The sequence below is a fragment of the Salmo salar genome, chromosome ssa24, assembly GCF_905237065.1.
Source record: "Salmo salar chromosome ssa24, Ssal_v3.1, whole genome shotgun sequence".
In the NCBI taxonomy this organism is placed as follows: Eukaryota; Metazoa; Chordata; class Actinopteri; order Salmoniformes; family Salmonidae; genus Salmo; species Salmo salar.
Window position 1 is genome coordinate 15,005,362 of NC_059465.1, and position 11,574 is coordinate 15,016,935.

General features: G+C 40.4%; 1 protein-coding gene across 3 annotated transcripts; it reads right to left on the reverse strand.

Moving 5' to 3' along the window:
• Positions 1-505: 505 nt before the first annotated feature.
• On the reverse strand, positions 506-11,016 carry mtx3 (metaxin 3). 3 transcript variants are annotated; one of them, XM_014170763.2, is made up of 9 exons: positions 10,805-11,016; positions 7,774-7,843; positions 7,367-7,443; positions 7,179-7,271; positions 6,809-6,991; positions 6,447-6,523; positions 6,195-6,349; positions 5,712-5,800; positions 506-3,663 (listed from the first exon to the last, which is right to left on the reverse strand). In XM_014170763.2, the coding sequence occupies exons 1-9, from the start codon at positions 10,883-10,885 to the stop codon at positions 3,568-3,570; spliced, it is 921 nt and encodes a 306-aa protein (XP_014026238.1). In that variant the 5' UTR covers positions 10,886-11,016; the 3' UTR covers positions 506-3,567. The 3 variants fall into 3 exon arrangements, with proteins under 3 accessions (XP_014026238.1, XP_014026237.1, XP_014026239.1); XM_014170762.2 differs by having other exon boundaries at positions 7,179-7,274; XM_014170764.2 differs by having other exon boundaries at positions 5,692-5,800; positions 7,179-7,274.
• Positions 11,017-11,574: the final 558 nt, after the last annotated feature.

Consider the following 11,574-nt stretch of genomic DNA (forward strand, 5'->3'; position numbering starts at 1 on the left):
AGCGCAGAAACACACAGGAAGCAGGCTAGAGCAGAAACACACAGGCACCAGGCTAGAGCAGAAACACACAGGCAGCAGACTAGAGCAGAAACACACAGGCACCAGGCTAGAGCAGAAACACACAGGCAGCAGGCTAGAGCAGAAACACACAGGCACCAGGCTAGAGCAGAAACACACAGGCACCAGGCTAGAACAGAAACACACAGGCACCAGGCTAGAGCAGAAACACACAGGCAGCAGGCTAGTAAAATCCTCTATCAGTTTTAATGACAGACAAATAGGGTTATTTCTAAGGTCAGGGCTTGGCATAATTTCCCATCGTTTTAATCACTTTTATTTTCCAGGCTGATTGCCAAGACAAAACAGAGGGCATTTACCCACCCAGCCACAACCAGAAGAGAGAGAAAGTGAGAGTGAATGGGAGAGGCAGGGAAGAGGAGAAGGGCAAATTGGCCATTTTGTTTTTTGTAAATTAGGTTGTTCTTCATTTCACAATAGACTCAAATTAAATAGGTGGTTAGATTATACTTTTATTAAATTGAAATGAAAGCATTAATTTGCAACCATGCACAAAGAATGAACCAGGAATATGATAAGAGTATTACAATGTCAATATCATGGTTATAATTCTATGTTTTTGATCCCATCACAAAACCTCAGGAGAATTAATTTACTAATGTTGTTTTAACTTCAAGTATTGACTAGCTAAGGACAATGGGCCAAATCCTAACTGTGACTTTCTGATCTTGGAAAAAAGTGACAATAGTGTTATTACAATTCCAAACATGAGTTTAATCTGAGAAAGTTGGTTACAGTACTTTACAGCTATACAATCCCTTCTGCAGTCTTATCAAGACACACAGTACCAGTCCTTCCTAATACTGTCTCCTTTGTCCTATACATGCATTTCAACCCACATAGGTTATTTTACACAAACCAAAACAATGAATAAAGTTGTAACTAATTCCATAGTGATTAAAGGGAATGTATCCATGAAGTGAATAATATTCATTTCTTAAAGGGAATATTCAGCATGGAACATTCAGGTGAATAGAGCCAGTATTACAGTAGCTGATGCTGGATGTCACCAGTCATATAAATATATGGCTCTGGATGTCAGTGGGAGACAAATGACATACTTCAAACATGCAGTAATGACATACTTCTGATATCTGTAGGCAGAGTACAGTATGTTAGCAGAGTTCTCCATCATTGTCTAATGCAAGGCATGTTCCCAAATAGATTGACCTGCTCATAACAGACAAGGTGATGGTGATGTAGGCACAGCGTGACTAACATAGACAAAACAAATCTTTACAAAAACAATTCCACAACATGGGGTGAATTAGAGATCAAATGAGAAAATAATTGGAAAAAATGTCTAATAATGAAGCTTTATGCAACATCTTTTGAGTGAGAATCCATTACACCTTTTGTTTGTGTTAGAGATCAGACTTGATGGATTGATATCAAAAGTAAAATACCTCACAATATACTGCCTGCCCTACAAAGGCAAAACGCAATACGAATTTGGTCAAAAATCTTTGATCTGTTGATCAGAATATATCAGAAATTGCTGTCTGTCTAGACATAAAGACTTTGAAGTCAGATTTTGCAGTAAAAAAACAAACATAGCTACTGCGTTTTGTAGGGCAGTATACAAATGTAGTGCTTTTTGATACTGCTGAACAATACTCTAAAACACGTATGCCTTATAAATGAACCCCAACTGTAGAATCAATAACTCACGTCAGTCTTAGCTAAAGAATGAAAACACGTGTGAGGAGAGTTGAACTGCATTCATCTAAGCAGCACCGTTATAAAGAAACAACGCTGAATGAAATGCATTGGATTAGTATTTAAATGTATTTACAATTATACAACGTCAAGACCCCAACTACTTGACCTGTTAATGAAGAGGCAGGATTATAGCTAATTAAATGAGCTAACTTCTACAGCAATATGATAGCATACATACTGTACATATATACTTAAGTCTATTTACAGAGCTAATTTAACACAACAGTTGTAAAGATTATCTATTTGTTAAAGGGAAAACTTTAGGCTTAGACATCTCCCTCAGTAAAATAAGTGACATCCTAACAAACAAAATAATCTGCACTGTATTAAACATTCCCCCATTCAATATGAACACAAATGAACTGAAGATAGACAGCTATACAGCACATGCCCTCATAAAGTAATGCTAACTTTGAATGATTATGTACATAGATACAGCAGGTCTGGATGGAAACACCACAGACAGCTAGAAATACAGCTAAGCACGGGCAAAATCCTAGAGGAAAACCTGTTTCAGGCACTGTATTCCCTTTATCGTGCCCTACTTTTCACCAGGGCCCATAGCGCTCTGGTCAAAAAGTAGCCCACTATATAGGGAATAGGGTGCCATTTGGGGCGTACATCGAGTCTCAGCAGAGAAACGGTTGAATCAGTCCTCAGGTGAGGAAAGAACATTATTCTGATCATTTAGGATTGTGCAACAGAAACTACAGTAGCTATGACACTTCAAAACTCAAGTAGACCAGTGTCAGTGCCTGCCTGTCAGTCATGACCTCATTTACACCCGAATCTCTCAAAAAGATGCATGAATTCAACCTGTACTGTTCATTACAAACATGTATATAAGTGACCCATACATTTTATTTTCCATTATACCACAGAGCTAAAGAATAACTGCCTTGTTTATTTATTATAGACTTAGCCCTTATCTATGAACAAATTCCATCAAACCTGCCATATTAGTGTTTATGCAGTAAGCTTGTTTACACGACCACGGCCCATGAACACAACTTATTTCTGAAACCTGAGAGCATCTACAGTACATGTACATGTGGGAGGAGTTTTGCGTTTGGATATTACCCAACTACAGGAAAGAAAACATGTTCACATGTTCCTGTGTTAATACATACTACAATGCAGGTTTGAATGAATTGGGGCCTCAGTCATTTCAATCCTTTAGAATCTGTTAGAAAATGTTTCCCCTATCTTACAGCCAGTCAGTAGAAAGGCAGTATAATACCTCTCTCTCAGAGCGTTTTAAACCAACTGGCCTTCTCATTTCCTGCCTCTTGCCTTTCAACGTTTAAAGGCTTCTCATTTGGTAGCAGTCCTCAGCATTCCGCTCTAAAGCACTAAAACCTTTCCCAAACCTTCTCCGTGCACTTCTGCCTCATTTCATGAAACCATATCTATTTTACAGACATCATCATCTCTAAATAGTCCACAATTCTGCCATTATTTTTCTTCATTGAAAGTTTCCATTCAGGGCAATTTTAATTACATTTGCAAGGCATAAACTGTCTAAAACAATCAAATGCATAATTTAAAGGATAACCCTGGGTATTTGTAGCCTGATCCCAGATCTGTTTGTGCTCTTGCCAACTCCATTGCTGTCCTTGTCAATGAGTAAGAAAGAGTTGGCATGCTAGTACAAACAGACTGGCACTCAGGCTAGGGCATTTACAGAACCAGGTTTAGTATAATACAGCACCCCTCCCATCCACCAGGCTGGTCGGAGGTGAGAGGTAAGGGGCTAGAGGTGAGGGGTTAGGCAGGGGTAGAGCTCTTGTCGTTGCCCAGGCTGGGTCTGGGGTCTGCTCTGAGGGGTTTGTGCTGAGGGCTGCTCCTCAGGTTGTCATCCATCTGCAGGAGAACACACACAGTCAGTAAACATACATACAGTGCCTTCAGAAAGTATTCAAACCCTTTAACTTTTTCCAAATTTTGTTGGGTTACTGCCTGAATTTAAAAATGGATTAAATTGAGATTTTGTGTCACTGGTCTACACACAATAATACCCCATAATGTAAAACAATTAAAATTGTAGGACACTTTCTAAATTAATAAAAAAAATGAAAAGCTGAGATGTCTTGAGTCAATAAGTATTCAACCCCTTTGTTAAGTCCCCTGTGGCTCAGTTGGTAGAGCATGGCGTTTGCAACGCCAGGGTTGTGGGTTCGATTCCCACGGGGGACCAGTACGGAGAAAAAAAAATGTATGAAATGTATGCATTCACTACTGTAAGTCGCTCTGGATAAGAGCGTCTGCTAAATGACAAAAATGTAAAAGCCTAAATAAGTTCAGGAATAAAAATGTGCTTAACAAATCACAGAATAATTTTTGAAAGACTACCCCAATTATCTGTACGGTCCCTCAGTCGAGTACTGAATTTCAAGTACAGATTCAACCACACCATCCAGGGAGGTTTCTCAAGGCCTCGCAAAGAAGGGCACCAATTGGTAGATGTGTAAAAATACAAACGCAAACCCTGAATATCCCTTTGAGCATGGTGAAGTTATTAGCAACGCTTTGGATGGTGTATCAATACAGCCAAATACTACAAAGATACAGGCTCCTTCCTAACTCAGTTGTTGGAGAGGAAGGAAACTGCTCATGGATTTCACCATGAGGACAATGGGGATTTTAAAACAGTTACAGAGTTTAATGATTGTGATATGACAACTGAGGATGGATCAACAACATTGTAGTTACTCCACAATACTAACCTAAATTACAGAGTGAAAAGAAGGAAGCCTGCACAGAATAAAAATATTCCAAAACATGCTTCCTGTTTGCAACAAGGCACTTTTAGTTAACTAGGCAAGTCAGTTAAGAACAAATTCTTATTTACAACGACGGCCTAGGAGCAGGGGGTTAACTGCCTTGTTCAGGGGCAGAACAACAGATTTTACCTTGTCAGCTCGGGGATTCAATCTAGCAACCTTTTGGTTACTGGCCCAATACTCTAACCACTAGGCTACCTGCTGCCCCTACTTAAGTAATACTAAATATATATAATGTTCTGAATACAAAGCATTATGTTTGGGGCAAATCCAACACAACACATCACTGAGTACCGCTCTTCATATTTTCAAGCATGGGTGGTGGCTGCATCAAGGACTAGGTAGTTTTTATAAAAAGAAACGGAATAGAGCTAAGCACAGGCAAAATCCTAGAGGAAAACCTGGTTCAGTCTGCTTTCCAACAGACACTGGGAGATGAATTCACCTTTCAGCAGGACAATAACCTAAAATTCAAGGCCACATCTACACTGGAGTTGCTTACAAAGACGACATTGAATGGTAGAATTTTGACTTAAAATCATATTGAAAATCTATGGCAAGACTTGAAAATGGAGCTCTAGCAATGATCAACAACCTACTTGACAGAACTTGAAGAATTTTAAAAGAGTAATGGGCAAATATTGTACAATCCAGATGTGGAAAGCTCTTAGAGACTTACCCAGAAAGACTCACAGCTGTAATCGCTGCCAAAGGTGTATCACATGTATTGTCTCAGGGGGGTGAATACTTATCTAATCAAGATTAGTGTTTTATTTTTCATTAAACGTTACAATTTTTCTTCCAGTTTGACAGAGTATTTTGTGAAGATCGTTGACCAACAATGACAATTCAACCCTTTTTAAATCTAACTTTTTAACACAACAAAATGAGGAAAATGTCAAGAGGTGTGAATGCTTTGCAAAGGCACTGTATAACACAGTTACTAACCACAATATAAACACACACGCGCACTCACGGATGCACATACATGTGAGCGTGCACACACAAACAGAAGAAGTGAACTAGTCTCGATATAGGTACAAAAAAAGTGTCTAACTAATGCTCACAATATACTCCAATGACTAAGACAACACACGCAAATACACACGGAGACGAGAGCAGCAGGACCTTCTCTATGAGGTTGGACTCTTTGTTTACAAGCTGAGTGAGTTTCTGCAGGTTGGCATCCACCGTCTCCTGAACCGGCTGGGGAGACCCTGGAGAGAGAGGGTGGGTGGAGCAGGAACAGGGGAGAGAGAGAGCACATTATACTAAGAAAGCAGAGATACAGAGAGAGATATGCCAGAACGCAGCAGAAGTTCTCCATCACAGCCCAGACAAAAGAAGCAATAAACCGTTCGTCGACACACCGACACACGCGCATACATAGACGGTTAGGTATTGCTCCTGCTGCAAATGACAACTTGGCAAAAGTTGTACATCCTGTGTTTAGAAAAGGCTTTGCAGGACCTGAAGTTCACCAGGTTTTCACTGACACGTTCTACTAAAAACACAGCAGGATCTTTGTAACCCTTACCCAAAACCCTGGACCTGAAGCAATCATCAATGTATAAACTGATACACACACAGGGCATAGAGCGCTGGTCTCACCGGGATGACTGCTGAAGTGAGCGTTGAGTATGTGGTCACAGAAGCGCTGGAGGTTGTCCAGCTGTCTGAGGTGGCTCTGCAGAGGGCTGCTGGGTAGACTGGCCTTGTGGAGGGGAGCTACAAAGCCAAACACAAACGCATCCAGACTGCATGGCCTGGCCCACAGAGACAGACAGCTACATTAATACACCGCACATAATATAATCACACCCAGCCTAATCTAGCATCTGATCAAATTACACAAGAACTCACGTGTTCCCAAAGAAGTAGTAGGCCGTCCCCAATCTGTGGGAAAGCAGATTCAGACACTCCTTAGCTTCACTGTAAATCTGACGAGAGAGGGGACGGGGAGAGGTGAATTTACTTAGAATGCAGGGTCGGGATATCGGTTGGTATCAAGTAGTCCCCGCAGTGTATGTTCCTGTCCTACCTGTCCCTCCACCTCAGTGATGGTGTGTAGAGGGGATCTGTCCTACCTTTCCCTCCACCTCAGTGATGGTGTGTAGAGGGGATCTGTCCTACCTGTCCCTCCACCTCAGTGATGGTGTGTAGAGGGGATCTGTCCTACCTGTCCCTCCACCTCAGTGATGGTGTGTAGAGGAGATCTGTCCTACCTTTCCCTCCACCTCAGTGATGGTGTGTAGAGGAGACTCTCCCTTGGTCAGCAGGATCCGGGACAGGGCCGTGTTGGCATGGCGACCAGGGACCAGGAAGTTGAGGGGAAAGGGAGAGCGGGAGGCGAACCACGGCCGAGTCAGGTTAGCATAGTTCTCAGCGTCCACCCAGAATGTGTGTAACTACAGGACAACACACACACACACACACAGAATACATATTTAGAATACAGTAGACAATACAGGGCACATAACACTCAGTACATAAACAAAAAACTGCTGGACTTTCAAAATGTGTCTAAGTGCAGAACAACATACACACCCACAACAATCAGCACACAACACAACTACACACACTGGTTGTTCCTACCAGGGCTGGTCGCAGTTTCTCCTCCAGTAGAGCGATGTAGGCCATGGTGTCTGCTCCCTGCCTCGCCGACAACTCATAGTCTGCATTAAACCTCTGCTAGACAACACAAAGGCTTTGTTATTAGCACTGCACTGCAAATACAATTCTTAAAAAGGTAATTTATGGTGAAGGCAGAAAGGAGACGTTACCTGTTTTCTCAGGAAGTTGAGAATCTGAGCAGGTTCGGTTATTGTGGATCCCTGGTAGACCAACTCTGGCACTGTGCCTGTAGTGTTGGATAGAGGGGAAACAGTGTGCCAGTAGTGTTGGTTATAGGGGAGTTTGACAGTGTGTCTTCCATCCTGTGCTACTGCACAATCCATATGTCATGGACTATACAACTACAGTAGAGCAGGCATAGAGACAACCCCTCTGACTGACAATGTGCTATATGTATAGTAAGCAGTCAAATTGATAGTCATGTATCTATTCCTACCTACTGTAGTAGCCTAGTGATGTTTTTTACATGGTGAAATGACATAATAATGATCATGTTATTACTTGTATAAGAACAACTGAATTCTGTTTGTTTGGACTTTAAACCAAGCAGCAGTACCTGTCAAAGTCTTCCACGTCCAGTCTATGGGAGTTACTGTGATCGTGGCTCCAGAGAACTTGGCATAGGCCTGAGAGAGAGCATAGATACGTTAGTTGTTCAGAAGAATGACAAGAAATAAGAGTATTTGACAACTTTACTGAACAACACTTTATTATAAAGCCTACATAATAATATTAACCATGAGTAATGGTGGAAGACATGACAGTCATTTGTCATGAACTGTCCCTTGCTCTAGCCAGGTAAGATCATATCAGTGTTGTCAGAGTATTATGTAGGCTTTCATATCAGTGTTGTCAGAGTACTATGTAGGCTTTCATATCAATGTTGTCAGAGTATTATGTAGGCTTTCATATCAATGTTGTCAGAGTACTATGTAGGCTTTCATATCAGTGTTGTCAGAGTACTATGTAGGCTTTCATATCAATGTTGTCAGAGTACTATGTAGGCTTTCATATCAATGTTGTCAGAGTACTATGTAGGCTTTCATATCAATGTTGTCAGAGTATTATGTAGGCTTTCATATCAGTGTTGTCAGAGTACTATGTAGGCTTTCATATCAATGTTGTCAGAGTACTATGTAGGCTTTCATATCAATGTTGTCAGAGTACTATGTAGGCTTTCATATCAATGTTGTCAGAGTACTATGTAGGCTTTCATATCAATGTTGTCAGAGTATTATGCAGGCTTTCATATCAATGTTGTCAGAGTACTATGTAGGCTTTCATATCAGTGTTGTCAGAGTACTATGTAGGCTTTCATATCAGTGTTGTCAGAGTACTATGTAGGCTTTCATATCAGTGTTGTCAGAGTACTATGTAGGCTTTCATATCAATGTTGTCAGAGTATTATGTAGGCTTTCATATCAATGTTGTCAGAGTACTATGTAGGCTTTCATATCAGTGTTGTCAGAGTACTATGTAGGCTTTCATATCAATGTTGTCAGAGTATTATGTAGGCTTTCATATCAATGTTGTCAGAGTACTATGTAGGCTTTCATATCAATGTTGTCAGAGTATTATGTAGGCTTTCATATCAGTGTTGTCAGAGTACTATGTAGGCTTTCATATCAATGTTGTCAGAGTACTATGTAGGCTTTCATATCAGTGTTGTCAGAGTACTATGTAGGCTTTCATATCAATGTTGTCAGAGTACTATGTAGGCTTTCATATCAATGTTGTCAGAGTACTATGTAGGCTTTCATATCAATGTTGTCAGAGTACTATGTAGGCTTTCATATCAATGTTGTCAGAGTACCATGTAGGCTTTCATATCAATGTTGTCAGAGTATTATGTAGGCTTTCATATCAATGTTGTCAGAGTATTATGTAGGCTTTCATATCAATGTTGTCAGAGTATTATGTAGGCTTTCATATCAGTGTTGTCAGAGTACTATGTAGGCTTTCATATCAGTGTTGTCAGAGTAGTATGCTTTCTGGGGTATGGCGTGTTAAGCTCTGTAAGATATGAGGGCTGTGACGATACCAGAACCACAATATTTTTTTAAAACCACGAAGCAGACCAGACTCTTTGGTCCTTTAAAAACCTGTATGTAAAATATTGTGTGCTACAGCGTAGAAAATAAATACATTTGACTCTGGGTGACAACTTAAACCTGTTTGTTTGCAGAATTAGTGCAGTTTTCCCCCCAAAAGTTAAAGTAACACTTTAGTTGGATAGTCCATCTGTAGATGCTCTATTATAGACTATCAGTAACATTTCAACTATCTACTAACCCTAGCATTAACCCCAACCCTTATCTTAACCATTTCCCTAACCTTAACCCTTATTATAAACCTTACCCTAACCTCAGCAAGCAGTTTCTTATCAACAGATAGTTGCTTATCAACAGATTGCTTGTTGATAGTCCATCTACAGACTACCATCTACAGATGGACTATCCAAATAAAGTGTCTGAAGCTTCGCGTTTTGTTTCCAAACGCGAAGCTCGTTAGTATACTCGTTAGTATCGCCATGCTAACGAGTATGGCGATACTGGTATCGTCACGGCCCTACAAGATATCACTAAGTATAATTTGGGATTGGCTCCAGTTCTAAAAGCAGACTATCAGCATGGTGGGTAGCTGATTGGTAAGCACCAAGAACAACAATACAGATATGGCAGTCCTAGTGGACAAGTGACAATGATAACACACATGGCAACGTATAGCCATATCTACTGACAACAAAAAGAGACGACATTTAACAATCTGAGTTCTTTGTAACTCATACAAAGAACTTGGATTGTTAAACGTCTTCTCTTTTTAGTCAATAGATAGGGCTAGGCAAAGAGGAGCCCAGAAAGGTAGCTATGAGGAAAAGTGTAGTCCAAACTGAGGAAGTGCAGGAAACATGTAGGCTTATAGTAATCATGCCAAATTGTTTTGTTGACACTGTCAGCCAGAAAATTATCTGGCAGCTGTACACCTTTTTCAACAGGAACGGTGTCACCTTGTTATGAGAGCTTGTGCAAATTCGTTGCATTGTTCATACAGTATCTGCAACTAGCCTATAGGGAACGGGATCATGCAAGTGTCCTAGCAAAATAGGGATATGTTCAAATTAACTACTGGGATACATAACTACACAGTTAAGCATAAGAAGACAGGAGAATGGTCGTACCAAGGACAGTAGTAGTAAATCAAGATAGAGCTGACCTTGAACTTGAAGAAATGTTAGCAATGAGAATGGCATCTGACAGCTATTAGCTACAGTAGCTAGTTAGCTACAGCCAGTTAGACAAATTCCGAACAGTGCATGTTGTTAGTTGGTTCAAGTTTTCATTAAAAAGCCTCTAAAAGGCTAGATGATTAGAAAAAACGAAATACCAAATATCGATTCTACCACTAATATTTAGCTAACTTTCCAGTTTGTTAACGTTAGCAAGCTAAAATATCTCAGTCTTGTTCATGGTTTTGCATCATCAGAGGTGAAGATTGTCAAGATAAAACAATGAGAAATGTAGCCATGCAGTACAACATTCGTGACACAAAGGTCATATCATAATTTAGCTTTTTATGAACGCATTTACCAGCACTATGAGAGATTCTGTGTGGACGGAAGGCAAACCCCAATCACCTCCCCAGCATCTCAGCTCCATGGTGGCCGCCATGTTTGTTTGCTGCCGTGATCAGGAAGTGGGTGATGTCATCGAGTACCCAGAGGCCCGCAGGTGGGGTCTCCAAAGGTAGATTTCAGTACTTTTCAGATAAAAAAACAAATAATCTATTCAAATAGTCTATTTCTACGACAAACAGAACTGATGTATTTGTATTTATTAGGAATCCCCATTAGCTGCTGTCTTACTCCTCCTGGGGTCCAAACATATTAGCTCACTTACATCATACAAAAAAACTAAAATAAAACAGTGCATCATATAACATTATTACACCACTGCATATCTACAATTCAAAATGTATAATACCACTATGCAACAATATTACAATGTGCGTGTGTGTATGTGTTTGTGTGTGCCTGTGTGTGTTTCTCTTCACAGTCCACGTTGTTCTGTTTTTTTAAATATGATTTTACTGCTTACATGAGTTACTTGATGTGGAAAAGAGTTCCATATAGTCATGACTCTGTGTAGTACTGTGCACTTCTAGGAGTCTGTTCTGGACTTAGGGACGGTGAATAGACCCCTTGTGACATGTCTTGTGAGGTCAATACCTCTCACAAAGACAAGTAGTGATGCATTCAATCTCTCCTCTACTTTGAACCAGGAGAGATTGACAGGGATGTAATTGATGTCAGCTCTCCATATACATTTAACTGTAATTTGCCAATGTCCCTCTTTGTGGC

Excerpts from the sequence above, each read along its gene's own strand:
- mtx3 (XM_014170762.2), bottom strand. The coding sequence starts at position 10,885 with ATGGCGGCCACCATGGAGCTGAGATGCTGGGGAGGTGATTGGGGTTTG. Across the intron at positions 6,524-6,808 it reads TCACTGAGGTGGAGGGAAAG|ATTTACAGTGAAGCTAAGGA; the intron begins GTAGGACAGATC and ends CTCTCTCGTCAG. Across the intron at positions 5,801-6,194 it reads TCACTTCAGCAGTCATCCCG|GGTCTCCCCAGCCGGTTCAG; the intron begins GTGAGACCAGCG and ends CTCTCTCTCCAG.